Source organism: Sebastes fasciatus, chromosome 16 (genome assembly GCF_043250625.1).
Source record: "Sebastes fasciatus isolate fSebFas1 chromosome 16, fSebFas1.pri, whole genome shotgun sequence".
NCBI lineage: Eukaryota > Metazoa > Chordata > Actinopteri > Perciformes > Sebastidae > Sebastes > Sebastes fasciatus.
Genome location: NC_133810.1, coordinates 16321313 through 16344824, shown reverse-complemented (window position 1 = coordinate 16344824; position 23512 = coordinate 16321313). Strand labels below are relative to the sequence as shown.

At 41.2% G+C, this 23512-nt stretch overlaps 1 protein-coding gene across 1 annotated transcript in view; it reads left to right on the top strand.

Moving 5' to 3' along the window:
• dchs1b (dachsous cadherin-related 1b) overlaps positions 1–23512 on the top strand; it is a 100814-nt gene that overhangs the window by 54353 nt on the left and 22949 nt on the right. Inside the window, exon 5 of the mRNA XM_074610123.1 lies at positions 20615–20803. Within this exon, the coding sequence (XP_074466224.1) occupies positions 20615–20803 (189 nt within the window). The remainder of the gene's footprint in view (positions 1–20614; positions 20804–23512) is intronic.

The window sequence follows — 23512 nt, the reverse complement described above, 5'->3', positions numbered from 1 at the left end:
AAAATCACTGTTGAATATGGTGTCAAAACAGAGTGATGCACATTCACTCTCATGCATGTTTTAGTATGCATATGAGTAAGCGCTTCATTGTGTGTGTATGTCAAGGCAGTGAAGTTAATCCATAGGGGGCCCAGCAGTGTGCAGAGTCAACACAGTGTCTGTAATGAAAGAGAAAACCAATACGATTTTAAAGACAACAGGGACCTCCTTTTCCTCTCCCTCCCCCCAAGCTCTGTTTATTCCTCCGTCATTTTCATCCCTCTATCTTTCCCTTTCTGCCGTTGTATCTCATCCCACTTTTGTTTTTGCAGTTGTATCAGTTGTCCCTCTCTCATTCTCCTCTGTAAGTGCTGAGCCGAGCTAAATGTGACCCTGGCGATGGCAAAGCGTTCCTTGCTGGCTAAGGTGCGATGCTGCCATCTGAGCTGAGAAGAGGGGGGAGTTTAGGGGGTGAGAAAAACACCATCATGTGGATGCCTCTTGGAGGTCAAGTAAATACATTAAAGGGTAAGCAAACAGAGAGGAAGCATGGGCAGAAGCTGTTTTTGGCAGCGACACGTTAAAGTGGGGGTTGGGGAAGGGATGCAAATCTGTCATAGCAGGTGCACGTTGAAAGAAATGCTGCATTAGGGGTTTAGTTACAGAGGAAAAGTACGCCTATTTTTACTTAATAACATGTGTTTTAATGACTTTAACCTCTTTGAAATACCGTTTACTGCGTCTTTAGATCTCCGCCCTCCCTTCATCCTACACTCTGCCCCCGTTCTCCTCCCATTTCTGAAACCCAAATCCACTCAAACGTGGCTTTGATCTGGGTAATAATCTGTGCCACCCCCCCAGTCCAACGCCCCCCTCTCACCCCGCTCTCCCAGGCAGCCTTGATGTGACCGGCCATGTGATAGCTGGGACCCCATCATTTCCCATTACCGCGTGGCTTAGTGCATCTTAGTCAGCGCCTCCTACCTGGAACCCCTCGGCTTACTGTGTTGGAGGTCTGTTTACCCCGTGACTTCAAGATAATCTCCCCTCTAACTCCCAACTAAACCTCTCAACCTTCATCGCCTGTCCTCCCCCCCTCCTTTATGGGTGAAAACGATGCCAAAATAGACAAGAAGAGTCACACAAATGCAATTCACTATCACTTCAAATGAAACCATAAATATGAAGTGTTAATTCTCCTCTATTCTCTTTGACTTTTCTGTCCATCCCCTCTGCTTTGTCTTCCTAAACCCTCTGCTACACATCTCCAAAACACCACATTAGTTCAGCTCCCTCTCTCCCTCCCTCGCTATCCACCTTTCCTCACGCACACTTCTTCTTATCCTAACAATTTCCATTCCTCCCCGACGCATATACTGTATGTACCGGACACTTTCACCTCATCTCTCAGTATCAAACCCATTAGTGGGATCTCTCTTTCATCCCTTTTCAGTCCGGACTTCTGTTTACACCTCCTTCTTTCTTGCTCTCTCTGTGGGAAGGCAATGACAGGTGCATCATGATTTACACAGCAGAGTGCATCTGATCTCGTCCACTGAGATGTGGACTGCTAGCCGTTGTGAACTTTAACCATTTTCTACATTCCTTAAAGGATAACTTCGAAATTTTTCAACCATATTTTCCCATGTTTTTTATGTCTAAGTCACTAAAGTTGACAACGATTTTTGAAATTGGTCGTGGGTCGTGTCTAGAAGGTAACCCACAAATTGTGAAATCTGGCATAAACTTGCAAAAACTCTCATGAGACTTGCTGCCCGATGACCTATCCTAACCTTAACTATTTGTGATCAATGCCTAACCATAACCATCTCGCAAGAGTTTCCCAACACGTGGGTTACCCTCTAGACACGACTGTATGAGGAGTACGCTGCAGCCGGCAGCCGCTACCACGGGCTGTAATGTAATCATTTGGGGCAACCTGGCACCGTCATTTTCTGTGTCCACTAAAAGTTTTTTTGTTTTTTGCCACTGACAGGCTCAGATAGTTAATATAAGTGTCTGACAACATTATAAAAATGATCCTACAGAGAAATAAAACCTTTTTTCGTACCTTTTACTTGATATGGTTTGTTAAGACAATGGTGGAAACGTGAGTGAGAGTGAAGAGAGAAGTGCCACGGGACACCAGTGTTGTCAGAGTTTGTCGTGTTGGAGTACAGAAAGCGTAGCTCAGTGTTATCTGAAAGATTTTCAGTGTCATGGCTGAATATTTAAATGATTTTGACAATGTGGAGGCGATGCGAGATTTCAGGACGAGACTTCTCTGAGCGAGACACACAATAACAAACAGACCTTATGAAGTGAAAGGTAAAGAAAAAACATTTTATTTCTCTGTAATGTTGTCTATAATGTTGTCAGACACTCAGATGCAAAAACAAGCACTTTTAGTGGACATAAAATAATGGTACCAGGTTGCCCCAAAGGATTACATTACAGCATGTTTAGCGGCTGGCGGCTGCAGCGTTCTCCCTCAATACTGGACCAATTTCAAAAAGAGTTGTCCCTATTAGTCACTTAGACACAAAAACATGGGAAAATAGGATCCAGGTTGAAAAATACCAAAGTCATTCTCTAAGCAGTGTGAGAGCATCAACTGTGAATGTAAATTAGCTAAAACTTTGTGCATGAGGTAATCAGTGCAGCCCTTTTCCCTTTTTTGCTGTAATGACGTCAGAGACGCCGTGATAATGATTCAGCACAGTGAGCGAAAGCAGCCGAGATACAGATAGCAGGAAAGATGGAGTGATGAAGATAGAAAAGGCCCCTCAATTAATCAGAGTCACTGGAGTCTCATTATTTCTTTGTTTGAAGCCTAAGTCTCTCTATGTGGAGGCTATTCAGCTTTAAATTAATCCTCATTCCACTTTATCTCTGCCTCTTCGCCTCTGTTCAAGCAATTAAGATTTTCACTTTCCCAGCACTCAGATAAAGCAACTGTCTAAGCATTCAACATTCCTTTGAATACCTGTGGTGTGCTTTCATAGTTTTTTTATTGGAGACAATGGCGCAATATGTGGCTCGGGCCTTCTCTGCCCAGTTCATGTCTGCACTGTTTGTGTTTTGTAGCTACTACTGTGCTGTACAGTGCTGTACAGTGCTTGCAGTGGGTCTTTCTGTGTTGAGAAGTCATTTCCCAGGGAGCTGACTGATGAAGTGCGGACGTGCAGCTGATTTAAGACTTCTTTCCACACGTCTGTAGGTGTGCAACGCTATAACCCCCTTCTCCCTCTTCTTTTTTTCTCTCTCTCACATTCTCTCTCTCTCGCTTTCCCCTTTTCTTCATCCCCGCCTGATTCGCTCCCTGCAGGAGTTGGCTGTGTCTCTGACCCCAGGGCTGCATCATGCCTAGCCAACCTGTTTTTCTTGGAAATTCCAGTTGGCTGAGCTAGCCGTGGAGGATGGGATGATAATGGGGAGGCGGGCTGCGCACATGTGTTGTACCTCTGTGCGCGTGAATGTATCTTTAATGGGTGCTCTATATCAATGACAACCTGGTTTGCCAAGTGTGTTTTGGGGTTTTTATGAGGCCTCCGGTGCTCTCTTTAATCTGATAGGTTCCCCGCTGTTTGGCTGTCCATGCGGACCGTCTTTTGTTTGCACTGAAATCAGAGAAACAAATGAGAAAAGTTGCCGAAACCCAAAGCAGCAATTAGCTTCAATCCTCTCTCAAGAAGCTGATGAGAGCAGATGAAAAGCGTGAAGACCGAAATGAAGGAAAAAACAACAGAGAAAGACAAAGAGGATTTAAGCAGCTAAAGCAGCGTCAGACAGAACGGTTTATCCCGAGAATAACTTGGCTGCCTCTTCTAAGCACGGTCAAAATTCTGGGTTCGCTCCCACACGAACTTTGATTTAACAGGTGCTTTAGGAATCAAGACTGTGTTTCCCGCCACTTCCTCATATTCACCTCACAGGAAATTAATTTAACAAGGATAAGCTTGTTTTTCACCCCCTCAGGCTGTGTATGAATATGAAATCGCAGTGTCTAATATCGTCCTACACAAATACACATGGAGGCTTTTTATGTCTCTGTGGGTCAATTAAGCAGAATTTAGTTATACTGTAGGCGTCTGTGTGTGTGTGTGTGTGTGTGTGTGTGTGTGTGTGTGTGTGTGTGTGTGTGTGTGTGTGTGTGTGTGTGTGTGTGTGTGTGTGTGTGCAGAGCAGACAACAGTTTGGCTCCTGAACCTTCAGCAGAATAAAGTTAATCAATAGAATTCATTAAGAAGTAATTGCTTTGACTGCAAGCTGACCATTCAGCAGTTTAAGTGTCAGTATGAGTGCATACTGTGCATGTGTGTGGGTGTGTGTGTGTGTGGGGGGGGTGGGGGTAATGAGAGTTATGTGTTTTAACAGTAACTGGCGGTCTTTAAATCACCAACACACACACCATGTGCAGCAGCTGGAGTTCGTGACCTTCAGGGTCTTGCATGCGACCCGAGTAGTTTAACCTCCTCCACATTAAATTTGCTAACTGTGTTTAGTTTCATCTTGCCGTCGACCCCATTCATAATGAGCATTAACGTAGACAGAAGAACCTCTATGTATTTGTCTCAACGGTCACCAGGCAGGTGACCCATCCCTGACTCTGGCTGTGGTTCAGTCCCGGGTCAACGAGAGGCTAATCCAGTTATCATCGCTGCCATTTACTCCTAACAGCACAATCAACTTATAGCTCCATTGTCAGTCTGACGTCCAATATTAGCAGCCGTTAATCTTTACTGCTTGTTGTTTGACCCTTGTCATGCACATGACTACAGGAAAATGCACAAGGTCAAGGGCATGTACAGTAACGTACCTCCTGAATTGAAACGATCAGATAGGCATGAATGCACATGAGTTTTGGTTAAACAACATTACTGTTAGTTGGTTAAGATCGCAACAGATGTCTGCACTCACAAGATTAACATCTGGAAGCAATGAGGCATCAACAACAGACAACAGCAGGCAATTTCAATGTTTATATTGTGCAGAGAACATTTTTACTAATGATGTCAAATGGAAATGGACATTATTAGTCTTGGAAAGTGAGATATTCTACTGACTTGATTTGAGTATGGATTGGATTATCTAGAGCTGAATACACAAGGCTGTTTGACTTAATTCAAGTAAAGGTCACTTGCTTTGTCTTATCTTATTTAGCAATTTTATTTTATTTGGGGTTTTGTTTAGTTAGATACAAGGGATATGTAGCCTCTAGTAGTCATTTTATTCTAGGGTATATTCTCAATTTTGTTTTGGGACAAAAAACAACAAATGTATTAACTAATAGTTTATTAGTTAATTAAATAGTTAATTTCTAACTTTTGTTTTGCATCAATGGGCAACCTCCGGGTCTGAAAAGTGAAGCCAATGCTAAAGTGCCTTAAACTTGCATTCTTTCTAATAACCAGAAGGGGGCGACTCCTCTGGTTACAAAAAGAAGTCTGATTGTATAGAAGTCTATGAGAAAATGAGCCTACTTCTCACTTGATTTATTACCTCAGTAAACATTGTAAACATGAGTTTATGGTCTCAATCTCTAGTTTCAAGTCTTCTCCAATACAGCATGATGTTCATTTAGTAAATTATGGTCCCAGTTAGAGTCAAATAGACCATAAAGCAGGGTATGCTTTAGGGGGTGGATACCTTGTGATTGACAGGTCGCTACCACGGAGTTGTCCGGGTTTTTGTCTTAGAACTTTAACCCTTTCAGAGTGTGTTTTCAGTTCATGAAAGTTATTTGTTAATTGGTCGCCTAAAAATATCTTATTCAGCGTTTGGTTGTACTTACCTCCACCTTCTGCTGTCACTTCTGGTTGCAAAAAACCAAGATGGAGACGGCCAAAATGCTGAACTCAAGGCTACAACACACACAGAGGGAGACTTCATTCTCTGCTCAGGTAGACATTACTGCTCTATATCTTTACATAACAAATAGTTGTTTGCTGCTATATTATTGCTCTGGATATCGTATAGAGAACCTTTAAATTTGAACAGGCATTTTTTGCAGTGCAGGTACAGAGAGAGAGAGAGTGAGCTATAACAGCGGCTGTCATATCCAGGTCTGTTAGTGGTTTACCTCTTTATCCTGACCTGAGTGTCACCCTTGTTGAAGACAGTCACTTTTATAATGCTATATAGTGTATATTCTCACTGGAGATGTGACTGCTTTGATACACGGACACTATAGGATTACAGATCCACTCCGTTATATGTTTTACTTTACTGTTTGAAATGTACAGACTCGGTATGAAACACACACACACACTTTGCTTTGGAGCCGCTGTGCCTCTTTGCAGTCAACAACTATCAGTGTAACTTAACGCCAGATGTCAGCTCAAAGCTCAGGGGGTTGCTCCTGCTATCTTTTACTATTGTCACTTCCCTGAGGTGGAGGTCGCAAACTGCCTGACCTCAGGTAGAAGAAGGGAAAGAGGAAGCGACGTGGAGAAAGTACAGATGTAGACGTGGGATTCAGGTGCAAAAAGCAGAGATAGACAAAGATGAAAGAAAACGCAGCACATACACACAGCTGGTTAAATCCTGTTCAGTGTGCTGATCTGCCATTCTTCAGAAACAATAAAAAAAACAAGTGAGATCAACCCAGCTGAAGCCTGGAATGTCACATCACGCAGGGTTTTGATTGCCTCAAGGCTGCCACGCTTTTCCCTCTTGTACAAAGTTAACAGGTGTTGCTTTCTCCTGTTTTGACAGTGACACATTCATGCAGCGTTAGGGGGGACCTGTTACACACACAAACACACACACTTGTCTCTAGGGGTCAAGGAAACTAAGGCACAGCTGGGAGTTCACCTTTGACCCTTAAGACTCACATTGATTTGTAATGACCCTCTTCCCTGAAACTAATATTGTCAGATGTCTCTTTGTATGACCATTTCTGGAGGACAGAAAAAGGTGGTTTAGTCTGTCCCCAATAAAGCCTAGCTTACTCATAATGATAAACACACTCTGCCTTATTAGTGCGAACCTCCCACATAGCCGCGTGTTGGTTTACAGATCGAGAAATAAAATGACACCGAAACGTAAATGTTTAGATGGAGAAAATCAGGCTTCAACTAGCCTGGAAGCTCCACAGAGGGGGACTTGTTTTCCATCAGATTTACTTTATAAGGCTGTGATTTAGTTTGAATTGGAAACATGTCAGTGTAGAATCCTTTAACTCAAGTTTGGCTAGATTTATAGTATTCTCAGCCCCCTAGGCAGAGAAAGTAATAGATAAATAATGTAATAAGACTTTGAGTTAAAGGCTTCCATCTGGCAACGTACGACAATGCCCCAACCGAGGCAGTGCCGTAGGCGTAAGACACAGGGAGTCACTACGGCAGTGACAAATGATTTTTGGAGTTTACCTCTGTGTTTGAGGTCAGCCATTTTTATCTGCCATGTTTTGAGCTTTTGGTGGAGAGCGGGGAGTTTCTTTTCAGTGAGTCGGCGCTGATGCTCTCAGCTCAAACAAGACTGCACCTCACAAGAAAAATGTCTAGTGGCCACAGTAAATTGATACATCCTAAAATTCTTAAGTTGCTTTCACGTTTTACACGTTTTTTTAGTTTTTTTACCTTTATTTAACCAGACAAGTCATTAAAAACAAATTCTTATTCATGATTTTATGTTTCACATTAGAGAAAACTCTTTAAATATGTAAACCAACACCTCCAATAACAAATTTCATTAGTTTCTACTTACAATTTGCTTGGAATAATTCATTTGGACATCATATGTAAACAATATGACATCACTAAAAGTCCAAAGATTTTAATATTGAACTTTTACCCAGCCCCAATTAGGATATCCAGACGGTACTGCACCAAATGTACCAGCCACAACCAAAATCCTGCGTTATTTGGCTGGAGTCTGGTGTTAATTAACTCCATTGTCCTTAGTTTTACAGCTCACTGTTGACACAATGACTGAAGATGAATGATGAAACTGTCCCATGTTCTCAGGGATCACGTCCAGGAAGCATGACTAAATGGGCGGAGGGCTACAGAGGCTTAGAGACACTATTTTGGTTTAGTGGAGCAAAGCTGTGCAATCAACAGGGATAAGCCTGAGCCTTTGTCTAGCATGTTGAGAAGATATTGTGTGTGTGTGTGTGTCTCTATTTGCGTATCAGTTTGAACCATGTTATTGAGAGGGCAGGAGTTTTGCCGTTGGCCCCAAATTTGAATAATTAATTAATTAGTTTAGTGATGTAAAACATCAGCTTTATTAGAAAAAATGATGAAGAATGTAAACATGAAGATAACATTTACATAACACACGATTTATAACCAGTTCAAAGCCAACATATTTGAAACATTTCTATCTCTGCTTTGATAAGATTTTGAATTCTTGCTGATGACAGAATCTTCTTTAGAAAAATTTGAGATCTCTGGAGAAAGATGACATTGACTTTCTCCACTCCTTCAGCAGCTGTCTTCCTGATAGATTGTTCAAATCACACCTATTGATCTCCCTTTCTCTGTGCTTTTTGCTCTCACAGATGGACTAATCAATACCCATAATCAGATTGTGTCACTGTGTCTGCCCACAAAACACACCCACACACGTAGATTGGGTATCATAAACACAACATTTGCCAATTTGTAAAGCCCAAGAGTAGATAGATGGAGTCTTGTGCTTCAGTATGAACCATCTTCTTGCCTCTTATACTATACCCTTGACATGCTTTGAACATAAAACACAATAACCATCAACAAGATGCTCACACTCAAATTCCAAGTGCCCGCTCCCAATGATATACTCTTAACCGTAGAGTCCCACACGCCCGTCAAAGAGTAAATAAAATCCTGTGGTGTCCATGTGGAGGAAAAAAAACAAAACAGATTCCACACTCTCTCTGTCTTTTTGTCATGTTTTTTATTGGATAAACCACCGAAATGCCCACATTTTTTTATATATACACATACAGATGTCTGCTCCCATTCTGGGAGAAATGCAGCAGCAGAAACACAGATGCATCCTGCTAAATACATACTGGTTAGAGAGGATCCGAAATTACCCAGAGCGGTTGTCCCAGAGGCAACTGTGGGCCACTCACTCTCAATCATTCATCCACTCACAGTTGAGACAGTCTTAGACAGCCGTCCAACTCCAGTCCGTCTTTGTGCTCTCTTTCACTCCTTAATTACTGTTTTCTCTTCATCTCTGGAGCTAAATTACAACTGGAAGACAATAAGTGATAATCATCGCTCACTTTATATTACAGACTTCTCACCGTGTAAATCAAAGATGATAGCCTAGAGAGAAAGAAAACGTTCCTGTCATGCATTTTCTTCTCTCTTGTTTTAGCAGCTTTTGCAGTATTTTTTTTTATATTTCCAGAACACATAAAACAGAACAGTTGCGCAGCTCGTCAACAATGGAACAGCGTTGAGCCTCATTAAGCTCACAGATGTCTGAATTTGATTGCTGAGCGAGGATCAGTTGCAAGAGCGCAATGTTGTTTTCCCCTAATTGTGCTTTTAAAAAAAACAAAAAAACCCAGTCTTGATAATTGAGGGCCATATTGCCTCTATCGCGTGCACACTTCAGATTATTTAATTACCACAACCGTGAATTAGGGCTATGGGTATCACAATATTTTTGACCAAATACCTCAAAATCGATATTGCGACGATATTGTAGGGTTGATCATTGGTGCTTTCACAAAGTGTAAAAGACAAATAACAGCTAGAACAGTCTGGTAAGTTTAGAAAATGACATCACTTTATTATAATGTAGCCTTTAAAACCTGGAAAAGACAACACTTATGCCATATCACTATAATGTCCGTATATTGCCCAGCCCTACAGTGAATATATATATAATTTTTATTCACCTCCGTGGGTGGTGCACATTCACCCTTCAACTTTGACACCTGACCCCAAGCTCCTCATTAGCTTCCCCTGTTAGCAGATATGGACAATACGATCTATGGTATTTCACAGATATGCACCTCTGTTGCTAGCAGCTGCTGCACCAGACAGAGTGAGTCCCTCGCCGAGGCCTCGGTCACAGACACAGACGGGGTTTAAATGGCTATAAATATTTAACAGTAAGTAAAAAATAGGGCTGATTTTTCTGCGCTGATTAGGCCAGCTGTCACTCAGGGCCCACAGGATTCACTTTGTAAAGGATCTTAAGGGGCGGGCGGGCGTGGGCAGCAACACACACATAACAGTAGGCAGACACACACGCTGTTGCACAACCGGGTTAAGAGTTGCCACATTGCAGGGCTTTTCGCGAGATAGGATCGCTACCATCTAAATCCCCTGCGTCTCTTATCGCTCTTCAGAGTCCAGTAAGGTGATGTCATCCCTCGTAGTGTTCCCTCTATCCCTCCGTCCATCCCTGTAACTAGCTTTTTTATCTCCCTCAGACCTCACATTTAACCTCCAATTCACAGTCGACTCCCTCTTCTTTCTTCCTCGATCTGTTTCCACAGAAGAGACGACAGCTTGATCTATAGAGCTAATGGGGACGGAACTGGTGTAATTGCTGGGTTTGTAGTGCTGGAGATTTCTAGTTTGGAAGGGATTGCATCACGGATGATATCCTATTCCAGTTACATATGTAAGGGATAATGTACAGTGAGCCGGTCGTTATTGCGAAATGAAACCCCACAAGGTGATGCAGGAACCCCAAAGCGAAGTGCTTATTACATGGCTACGTACTAAAGAAGTCAATAATTTGACACAAAATATTGATTTAAAAAATGATTTTATTGATGTACAAATGATTTTTATTGCTTCCGCTAATAAAAATAGTCCATCTGACACGGCTGGAACTCCGTAGCAACGCAACTCTAGTTTAAGGTTCGCTCACGCGTCAGCTATAATTCACATTAAACTGAAGTGAGACAAGGTGAATGGGACTTCTCTGGGAATATCAATGTTGACGTTACTGTCCTCATTCATCTGTACGTGTCCTTCTTGTCGGACAAGATTCTGATTGAGCTTTTCTGCCCCGTAATTGTCAGAGTTTGTTGACATTTTCTTTTTGATTAACCAGTCTTTAAACACTGTCATAGCCCATACCATATTCCGTTTAGTGTTTACTTCATGTCTGTCTTCTTCAATTTTGTCAATTTCTGCACTGTTTTCTTGTTCTGTCTTTCTTTTCTTCACTGGGGACTCTTCTGCCGTTAGCCATGAATCTAAAATGTCGTTCTCTATAAATATATTAAAATAAATATCAGAAAAATACTCCATGGTGTTTTCTGATGGAATAACGGAAACCCAACGTCTATTTTTTTGACACAGCTGATATTGTTAAATTTACTGGACTTTACCGTACTACATAGCAACGGTCTGCTATAATGAAATAACAGACCGTAGAACGCTGTGATTGATCAATCAGAATCGAGTATTCAACAGAGCCGTGTAATAATAAAAAAATAAATTGTTCTGAGAGTGTGTGTTGAGGGTAAAACTTACTCTGAAAAAAAAACATACCAGATGCAGGGATGGGAAACTCCAAACATCAGACATAAATGCGAGATGACTCGACTTTTGAATATGCCTGAACAACGGCTCCTGTGTCCTTTAACATGAGACGCAGCCCAAAGATAAACTTCCTAACACACACCACATGTCTGCATGTTATGGGCTAAAGCTGCAACTCTGTGGTATAGTTTACTGTTTAGCTTTGAGTGTGGGACATCTACAAATGCGTCCTGCTGCGTATGCGTGTACATGTAGCGCATTTGTGGGAGGCGGAAAGAGAAAGAGGCCGAGAGGCTTTCTAGTGGCCGTCATCCCTTATTATGTTCATTAATAATATTAGCATTCTTTCTCCCAAATATAGAAGTCAATCTCTCTCGCTCTGTCTCTTTCACCTCCCTCCCCTTCTCTTCCCTTCAGTGGTTTGATGTAGCTAATCATTTCCAGCCGTGAACTCCACATGAAAGACAACAAGCACTTGCCGTAATAGGGTGCTGAAAGAATGGGCGAGGGAGGGGACAGAAAAGAGGGGAGATGCTGGAAGAGAAAGGGGAGGTCAAGGGAGGAATGGAGATTGAACGAGAAGCGAGATGAAGCCTCCTCGTTCCCATTTCAAGGTCTCATGTTATCATTAGCCCTGCCTTTTGTTCCTTTGCCAAACTATTTCCCCCCCTCTCTGACCTTCTCCTCCCTTCACTTCTCCCCTGCCATATATCTTAATTGTACCCATAGTGCCTCAACTCATTGGCAACAGAAAGGCAGAAATTGATTTGGAGACTTGAGAAAGCCTAATACGAGGAATGCAGCTCACTGGAGAGCAAAGGAATGTGTCCGTGGAAAAAGAGCAACACAAGTTAAATTAATGTTTTAGCTCGATCCGACACTCCAACACAGTTATATTGCCTTTGAATCCAGACTCCCATTTCAGTTTGTTGTAAATAACTTCAGCTTGTGTGCAATTATCCAACAATGATGCATTCAGTTCACCAGCTCCAAGTCTGTCATGCTCTTTTATGGGCATGCTTTAAAGGGTAATTCAAGTTTTTTTTACAGCTCTGGTCTAATTTTCATAGTTTCCGCCATTATTTATATCAGTAATAATAAGATCGTACTTATCGAGTTAATTAGTGAGATCTGGGAATGCCGTGAAACCCCTAAAAAAAGGTCAGATGGGGAAAGAAACATGAGCAGTCAACCAGGAACTTCCAGATTTGCCAAACACGAAACAGAAAATGAAGGAAAATGGCAAAGAAATAGTCTAAGATGGGCAAAAGTATGATTTAAATTAGGAAAAAGCTGATCAAAGAATAAGTCAACAAGACTAAGAATCAATGCCAGAGTACAGATTCATCATAACTGATAGAAATGATGGCCAATAATACTACTAAAGTAAGAGAAGTTGTAATAAACTGGAATCATCCTTTAATTCTGCACATGGTGAGAAAACATTTGCATTAATATTAAACTTCTTTTTGGCCTATTTGACCTCTTAGATGATGATTGCTATCTAAACATTCAGACCTGGCACCAGTCAGTGGAAGAGTAGATTAGATTGGGACAACTATCTGTGTTTTACAGGTATTACTCTGAAAGCCTATAGAATCTCCTCCTCTCTTTCATGAGAAGCTATAAAAGTCCAGAGCCGCAGCAGAGCTGCAACTGCGTCCGAGAAGCCGTGCGCAGACTCCCTCTGACAGTAACTGATGTTTTACAGAGACAAACTGCAGAGAACAGCAGGATCCACCTGGACCAGCGCCCACATCTGGAGAAGCTGAGAATAGAGGAGAGGAAAGGAGGGAGAGAGATGTGATGCAGTACAGCAAAAAAGGATGAAGCCATGAGTATAATGAAGGACAGAAAGGGAAAGACCGGTCAAAACCGAGTAAATGGCTGGACCGTGTCTGGTCAGTCTGTGAATTTGTGGCTAAATTGTTACATGAATATGTCAGTGGTCATGTCTATAACGTTAAATCTAGCGGTACATGTCCACCAGGTCCGGCGAGGACACTAGGGGACACGCAGCTCCACTCAACTGGCCGTTCAAGTGGTGACTTTTTGGTGAAATGCACCTGATTGGTCCCCGTTTTTCTGTAATTCCATCTAAACAATCCATCAAAATATACTAATAATAACATTTTAAGCGAGAAATAGGCGATGCCACTGCTGAATATCGTTTGATTTTAGAACTAGATCGCCTAGTTTGACAGCTTGATCCAAGTCACGCGAGCCAGACGCATCACGCTGGACGGGCTCGTTTACATAACGGACTGTTCCTTGCCTTTTTATTTTAAAACAGCAACGGCCAATGAGGGAACTTCAACACTTGGCCCACCAATCGTGTAACTTCATCACATACTCACTCAGTCAGTGACATACATTTGCGTTTGATCCATTATAGAAATGGAAATAAAAGCAAATAAAAGTCAGTTGATACCATACCTGTCACTCACTGAGGTTTTATGAGATGTGGGCAGCACAGTAGGGAAGGTTTTGGGGTAGATGTTGGCCTACTGGCATCATTAGCAGGCTGTTCTCATACACCGTACATACAAGTACTACACTGTACTTCATATATATCCCACAAAATCATTTCATATTTAATTTACATTATTGTGAACCGGGAAGTATAAAAAGCGACAAACGACGCATAGGGAGGAGGTCAGGGTGGATGGAGGTGTCAAAAAATCCCAGACTTTCGCCCAGGAAACCAGTGTTCGTACCCCGTGTGAAACCAGAAGTCAACGTTTATTTATTTGTATTTAAGGTTTAAGTTATGCCATTTCCGGTGTTGTTTTAACCTAAACCACAATGTTTTCTTGAACCTAACTAAGTAGTTTTGTTGCCTTAATTTAACCAAGTCGATCTTTTCCTTAACCTAATCAAGTTGATCTTTTTTTTAACTTAACTAAGTAGTTGTGTTGCCTAAACCTAACTGAGGGATTTTTTGTTGCCCAAACCTAACCAAGTCAATCCTTTCCTTAACCTAACTAAGAAGCTTTGTTGCCTAAACCTAACTAAGTGATTTTGTTGCCTAAACCTAACCAAGTCAATCTTTTCCTAAACCTAACTAAGTAGTTTTGTTGCCTAAACCTAACTAAGTGATTTGTTGCATAAACCTAACCAAGTCAATCTTTTCCTTAACCTATCTAAGTAGTGTTGTTGCCTAAACCTAACTAAGTAGTTTTGTTGCCTAAACCTAACTAAGTAGTTTTATTGCCTTAACCTAACTAAGTAGTTTTGTTGCCAGAAATTGACACGTGCGTCATGTGTTGCTAAACATTTGTAGGAAAACGCACGAAAAATTAGGAATAACTTTTCTTAAAATATCATACGAGCTGTTGTATTAGGATACGTTGATCATTAGACATACCTGTTAATCTGCACCACATCTCAGACAGGAGACCACTCCTTCTCTGCAGCATGAAATACCACTGACAGTCACTGCCTTTAGGTGATGTGCGTGAGCGTTAAGGAAAAGGTCTGGTCTGTATCTGACATCTGAATGTACCCTCAGAGAGGCGCCCATCCATGTATCTACAGAAGGAGAATGAGAGTGACAGTGGGAGCACAAAGTACGATAGAGAGAGGCTAAGTGGAAAGGTAGAAAGACAAAGAACCAGAAAGAGAGAAGACGAGTGAGGCAAATGAATGATGAGGTCTGGTTCTTTGCTAATGCTCCAGTGAGTGATCGCTCCCCTACTGTCCCAGCCAGGGATGAATGGCTCTCTATGGACAAAAAGCTCCAGGCATGAGACCTGGCTGAATTCGATACTCGGCACGCTCTTCCTGACTGTTTTTCACATAGTCCTTACCAGGCTGACGTGTGCTTTGTGAGACTTAGGCTGTGTCCTTTAACAGATAAATAGTAGTCGGTCAATGAACTACACGATAGGTGAATTTATGTTTCATGTATTACAAGTTCAGATGGAAGTCCATTTGTGTTTTGAGGATTTTTCCACTGATAGTCGTAAAGGAAGCACAGCTTGTACGTCAGATAATGCATATTAGAAGTGATTATCAACATGAAATGCTTTGTCTGTAGGTCATGTTCCTGTCATTTAATCATGCTTATTATTATTTCCTTAAGAAAAAAAGACTGCAACCACCTAAACTTAGATTTTTTTTTAATTATCATGGTCATAAAATACAAAATATAAATTAATAAAATAAATTAGAATTATAATAAGTTCTTTTTTAAATTTATGAATAAAAATAAATGAATACATAATAATGATACACTTACACAGCAGTGCATACACAGCATCTCGTGACATCAGGTGGGATATCAAAGCTCCCACAGAAAAGAACCACACTGGAAGTTTTGCACGCTTAAGCTCATTAACTACAAATTGTGTATACTTAACATTACTGCAGACCATTTTCCAAAGTGAACCACCACATTCCAGGCGTTCACCACCTTCCAAGCAGCCATGAGTTTCAGTTCATGCCAATAATGTATGAAAGTCAACTTGTAAAACCACCATTATGGCCCTTTAATATAATAATGATCACCATAGGATGTGAATGTTTTTATTTCCTTGTAAATGTTGCATCATCCAAAACAACTTAAAGTCAGTAATAACGCATTTTTAGAGGTCCCGGTGTCATGCTCCAGAGCTTTACAAAAACATGGCGATGACGACTAGACCACCCTGCCATCGACACTCGCATCCAAAAATCAGTGTAGAAGATCCCACAAATATCACAGGGACAAGCACTATGCAAGCATATGTACTTAAGAGCAAGAGAGATTTAGATGTTGAAAGGTATAGGCTGCTGTCTGTGTGTGTTGCTATGTAGTTGTATGTTTATCACAGCGGGAAACCTCCAGAGAGTACGATGAGGAATAGGTGTGCAGATCCGAGGCAGGCTGGCTGGCTGGTCATGCATCAGAGAGCAGGCTCTGGCGTGGGAGGAATTCCTCCCTGGCAAACACTCTCGTCTGGCCCACCAGATCTCTTGATTTAAGACGATACGTCAGCCGTGTATTTGCTAGATTACCTTTTAAAAATGTGCTACTTTTTCTACTCAAGATAAGTGCTGTAAATGCAGGATACTGCAACAAATTGCAAGAGGAGTTTTCGGTATTGAATCGGCATGTCAGCTTGAGCCAACCGTCTGTCCTGCGTAGTGTAAACTGAACATCGGTGCTGTGCTGTCAGATGGATTGACAGGAGGGAAATGTACTGATGACAGAGTTGATCCTTACAAGCTCCTGTGTTTTCTGGAGGGTTGATGTGATTTTCTTCTGCTGCTGCACATTTCAAACTGTTGTGCTTTGACAGTACTGTCATGTTTTCCACTCTCGGAGGTTCGTCTCTGCAATTTTCTTCCACGTCCTATTTTTGTCTGTAACCACAAAACTATACTGTACCACACGTAGTATGTTGGAGCAGAAAAAAACACCAAATCATTACATCTTTTATTTTATAGCTCCCAAGATTTCAATGAAAGTGTGCTTGCATAGGCGTTTTCTTGTGTTTGTCTTGCATATTTTTTATCCAGCATGAAGAATCCATACCATACTGCTGCGGGTTTTTAAATTTTAGTGCGTGTGGAGAATCAATGTCCTGCTATCCTTCTTGTTCCCAGCCTCTATGCAAGTCATTTCCAGTCCAAGCCTCTGTTCAAAAAACTACTTCCTAGCATATTTATGAATACTGTGCCTAGGGGCGAGAGAAAAATTGATACAGCCTATCGCGATATCAGACCAGCAATACGTCATCCAGAGTAGGCTCTCATGACCATGATGAGAGAAAATGAAAAAAAATCTATTGTGTAGCAGGTTAACCGAGGCTTTCCCATTAACATTTGAAGCACATATGACACGTGAATATTCACTATAAGTGTGGTAAATGGCTAAAGACTGAAGGGACATGACAGCAACCAACCTTAATTTATTTAGGTATTGCGAACGCTCAAGTTCAGGCAAGGTCGCAAAATAATTATTAGACATGTATAAAACAAACGTTTGTATAATAAGAGATAAATGCATACAAATTTGTCAAAATTACAATCCAAACATACGTCAAATTGCATTAACGTCTATGGGATCTTGGGTTTTCTTTCCCCCCAAAGGGGGCGCAGCCTTGACTTTTTGTGAAGTACCCGTATGTGCCGGTCTGATTTATTCAGTCTTTAAAACTAGAAAACCTAAGGAATTGATTGGTAACAACCATATCATGTTACCTTGGAGGGAACAACAAATTAACGCTTAAAAGTTATGCTAAATTTTGGCAAGGAAAAACTGGCATGGCCATTTTCAAAGGTTTCTCTTGACCTCTGACCTCAACACATGTGAATGAAAACAGAGTGAAAACTGTATCTCATTAGATAAAACAGATGTTGACAAACTGCATCATTTGCAGTTGACAAAAGGTAATAAATCGCAATATTTCACAATATATCTTATCAAAATACTATGTGCATATCACGCAATGTTTAAAATCGCAATAAGATCGTATCGTGACTTAAATATCGTGATAACATTGTATCGCGGGGCCTCTGGTGATATTCATACAGTATAAAGCAAACAAACACAGTCATATCTCTTTTGCCTTATCCAGGGTATGAGCGCCCTTTCCCTCGTCTTTGTTTGTGACCTCCAACATACTTTATGGGGTAAAGATAGAGGTGACGATGAAGTCACCCTATGACCAGGTGGGCGGTCACGGGTGTTAAAGCCTCCTTAATTAGATTAAGTGAAAAGGATGGGGTCATCATCTGTGTGTGTGAGCGTGTACGCGTTCGTCCAGCTCTCGTCACCACAGGTGGCTAATCCATCACAGACAGTCACAGAGATATGACGAACACCCAGACATGTGCATAGATCCCAAAAGATTGCGTTAGTCTCAACACTACTCTAAAGGAAGTCCCAGCTATGATCTAAAATCCCCAGCTGTAAACACTGACCCCTTAAAAACCACAAGAGTCTAGCCGCAGTAACACTACCACTAAAAACCCTGAATGAGCTGTTCTGATATTCCCATCTTTTAATATCCTATATAGGAGCAACAGTATGAGTCAAGGTGGTAGTGTTTCTGTCCGTCTTTCTATAGCCAGTAGGTGAGTGTAATGGTGAAGACATGTGTTGGTGGGACGGAAGGAAGGTCATTGCCGGATGTCTGCTACGGTGGTCCTGTGGGGTTCGGGGCCAGGGCAAGTTCACATGTAGGACTCAGTATGATGAAATCATTAAACAGCAAGCACAGACATAATACATGTGGCTTTTACACCTGTCTTTTTTAAATTTTTTGAGAAGTTGATTACGGTAGAAAACACTATTGCAACACCAGTGGATATATAGAAAGCAGACCTATTTGCACTTTAAACTGTATGAGGATATTACAGTAGAATATTATTGAAAAAGAAAAGAAAATGAAGTTTCGAGAATAATGTAACAATATTCATCCCATAGTCGCCGTAGTCACAATAGTCATCCTTTTAAGAGAATAAAGTCAAATATATCTACAAAGTCAGATTATTTAGATTAAGTCATTATTTCTCACACCTCACCTTTTTCTCAAAATAGTTTATTCTCCACATATTAAAGGTACAATGTGTAGGATTTGGCGGCATCTAGTGGTATGGTTGCAGAGTGCAACCAACTGAGTACCCCTCCGCTCATTCCTCCCTATCCAAGACTGCAGTAACATGAGCCACCCAGTGCAAAACTGTGGTAACGCCATTCCCCTCGCTCAGAGGCCATCCGTACCATAATAACACTACTTTAGGAGCAACGGAAGTCAGATGGCGGCTGACGCTACCACGGTTTTGCATTTTGCGGCTCACGTTACTGCAATTTCACAAGTGTGTCGGAGAACTACGGTGGCCTATAGGTAATTGAGCTGATTATACACTAATGGAAACATATTTATGAATATTATATTCCATTTCTGCTAATAAATCCCTTGAAATGTTCCTTTTTAAGACTTTTTTCACCCAAAACATTTTTCTCATATCACTTCTTGAAATAGTACAATTTTTTCTTCACAATTTACAAATTTATTCTCATAATATCTCATCTATCTTTCTAATTGCATTGTGTGTTATCACATATAATATTTTATCGTATATCATTTCAGTTGGACACAGTAGAATATCCTGTATTCATTAGAAAACTTTAATCAGTATTTACACAAAAACAAGTAAATCAGACACATCTTACTGTTGCCTTATTAGAAAGGCTGTAACGCAGCGAGGGGATGATGTCATCAGGCCTCCTGGATCTTGGCTCGCCTTCAAGGTTTTCAAGATCTGAGGGAGAATGCTACTTTTAACAAGCACCATAAACGCCAGCAAACAATGTTATGGACCAGTGTAAAACTTCAGTCAGAGACAGGAGGACCCTCAAGCACAGAAGACATTTCCCTTTTGTGTTTTGCAAGGGAATCTTTGTTGTATAATGGGATGTTTGAGGGTTTTAATAGATTTAGTCAGAGCATACCATGTATATTTGTGTGTGTGCGCAGTAGAAAGAAGGATGTTAGGTAGATGAGACAAAAAAGTCAAAGGTTAGGTCAAGAGCTCTGTCTGTTTCATGTCTTTGTGTTGACAGTTTGTAGGAGAAGATGGAGTAAGGATTAATGTCTGAGGTGTGTGTTTTTAAGCGGATCTTCCAGTCAGCCAGTCTGCATCTTATTTAAATGCCAGTTGAAAACCAGTTTGACCTTCCAACATTAATTTAAGTGCCTCTGTCGACCCCTTTACCAAACTCACAACCTCTGTCAAAACTCTCCTGTTCTTTTACTAAAGGTTACCTGTCAGTTCCCTCCCTCTGTATCCATGGTAACCACACCACCTGTCCTTTTGCTGGTTTCTCAAACACACTATGGGGGAGATCTATCCAACAGTGTATCTGTGATCTATAAAAGTGAATTGCTCTCACAGATGCTCGGTTTTTATAGTACTCTGGAAATCATAACAAGTGGTGCTATGGTGTGTGATATTTTGACAAGTGCAGATGTTTGGGCTTGTGAGGTGGCTGCATTATGGGACATTATTGTGATAACAGAAAGGCCCTCAGCTCGTATATAATAATTATGACACATGGAGGTTTTCTTTCACGCAGATTTTCAAGACCTGCTGGGTGTGTTGGTGCGATGCTTCTTGAAATCCTTATGTCTCACGGGCCGTTTGGCACCGGTGGACCGTCCATGTCTTACCTCGTGTCTCTTTTCCCTCAGGTTTCAGCCACAGATGAGGATCGTGGTTCCTTTGGCGCCATATCCTACATCCTGGGTTCTGGCTCTGGAAGCGCAGCACCGACCCACTTCACCATCAACAAGGAGACTGGCCAGGTTTGCACCAGTACGGCTCTGGACCGGGATGAGGGATTGGACAAGTTTGACTTGACCGTGACTGCAACGGATGGAGTAAGAAAACTGTTACCTTAGTTGTAATCTCTGTAACCCTTTCATCTTGTCAAATCAATCCTTAAAGGAATTAGTTTGACATTTTTGGGGAACATGCTTATTCTCTTTCTTGCCAAGAGTTAGATGAGAGCACTCTTGTGTCTATGTAATAAATATGAAGCTACTGCCAGCAGACTAGGTTGGTGCAAAGACTTGAAGCAGGGAAACACAGCTATCCCAGCAATAGGGGTGTAAGAAAATATCAAAAATATTGAGTATTGCGATATTATGTTTTGTGATACTGTATCAATTCTCAAAAACACTGTATTGATTTTTAATTCAAAGTTTACATGGAAAGATTAACTCAATCAATACTTTATTTCTTTGCAAAGAGATGCTTCCTCTCAGTGTATGTGCCCTCTCAAAGGAGTGCTATGATGTTGATGTTACAGGGACTGTTATAAATGCAGATGCAAATCCCACTGTTTTAACTGCATAAAAAGTAAAGTTTATGCATATGGTGGTTTGTTCTTTATACTATGACTGTTAAAAAATTGGATTTAAAAAATCGCAATGTATTGCCTTGCTTACAGTATCACAATATATTGAATCGTAACCCCTGTATCATGATACGTATCGTTTCGCCAGATTCTTGCCAATACACAGCCCTACCCAGCAAGATAGCAACCCCCTTGACGATATCCAGAGCATTAATACAGCATCAAACAACTATTTGCTATGTAAAGATTAGAGATAGAGGAGTCATGTCTACCTGAGCAGAGAATGAAGTCACTCTCCCTCTGTGTCTGTCGTTATCAGAGCTTCTCTGTGCGTGCTTTTAGTGCATGTTAGTGCATGTGAGCGTGCCCCACTAGCTAGATCATGGCCGCCACTCTGCACTGCTCTCATACGGCGGTTACAGCTGATAACGCCGTTCCGACCGACGGCAATAGAAATGCTCCCAATCTCGGCTTTTAAAGTAGCACCTTTTACCTTTTGCATCTTTTGTACAAGCAAAGCTTAATTAATTATAACTGAAACAGATTCCTGAAAGAGACGAAAACTAAAGTCAAATCACTAGTTCCTCGTGTTGCTTCATGACCAAACACATTGCCTGCTGTGTGTGTGATGCTCCGTCTGATCAAAGCTTCAAGCAGAAGGCAAATTAAAGATGTGTACAGCTGCACTCGAATAAATCTGATCAAAGAGACATTGGGGACACGTTTGAAGAAGACAGCGTCCTGTCTCTCACTGTGTGTCTTCAAAAAAATCAAGGGGAACCGCAACAACATGGCAAAGCAATCAGAGCAAACAGAGAGGGGGTGCGGGGAGGAAAAAGGTAAAGAAGTAGGAAAACAGATCCATTTAAACAGTCAATTTAAATAACCTTTTTACTGTAAGATACATTTATGTTAAATACGATGCTTTACTTGACCACATTAACACACTCTTTGATTCAAGATTCAAGAGTTTTATTTGCCATTTGCACCTAAGTAGGTGTAATTACAGTGCAAAACATAAGTAGCACTAGCTCTAGCCTCTTCCCAGTAGACCCATACATGGTTAAAGTATGCACTTAAATAGGCATTGAAACTTCACATAAGGTGCAATAAATCATTCATTCTTTGGTGTAAAGTTGGATTACATAAAGAAATAGAATACATTACCATTGTTTTAAATAGATTATCATAGTGGTGGTATTTCTTTTCTCTATTTACCCCTGTTCAGGTAAAGATTGAATTCAGGTCTATAATTTACCACCCAACCCCCACAATGCATCTTCTCTCCCACCCCCGGCACATTCCCAGCTTCAATTCATTTGGTATCTGTTCCCTCCTTCTAGACTATCCCTGTTTTTAATGGTCTCATAAAAACCAAGCCGGCAGATACGGTGTAATGAGTGCAAACTCGTCTCCTCGCTGACAAATGCATACAACGGTTGATTGGCCCCATATTTCAGAGACGTTCAACAGAGAACTCATCTTTCTGTTTTTCCTTTACAGCTGCTTCGTCTTTACACTGACATAAATCTATTGTCGAAGTTTCATAACATGAAAGTCCTGGACTGTCGCGTTTCACCGAGGGATACAAAACTAATTGAATGTTGTCTTTGGGGATATTCAGCGCAGGAAGGGAGGGAGGATGTGGTTTAAATAAAATAGCTTATGATTCTTATGATTTAGCCCCCCTTTGTCTCAATAGACTATACATTTAAAGCTGCAGTAGGCAAGATTAGAGCAAATATTGATTAAAAAAAGTTATTTTTATAAAACGGTCGCTATATCGTGACAGTAGTACATGAAACAGGTAATCAGAAACAAATCATGTGCCTCTGTGTCCTGCGGTGCTCCTAACGGCATCTGCAAGATTTCACAGACTGGGGAAAAACAAGCAGTAAGAGCTGATCTGAGGTCTGTTGTCCAGCTGCCGTCTATGAGAGCCGGCTATCAATCACTCGCGAACTACAACCAAACGGTCAAACTAGGCAGCGCTGATCAAATATGAATCAATATTATGTTACATTAATGCCTATTTGTTGCCTCAAATGTTTTCAGAATCATCTTGTAGTGGTTTAGCTGTAAATGAAGAAAGTTTCTGATGCCGCCGCCATTGTAAAATCTGTTGAAGGAACGCCAAGTTCTGGTAACATGCCCGGAGCACAGCCTAGATTTTTTACAGCCTGAAAACAGAGCCATGATGATGTTCAGAAGTCTAGTTATCTCTCAGAAC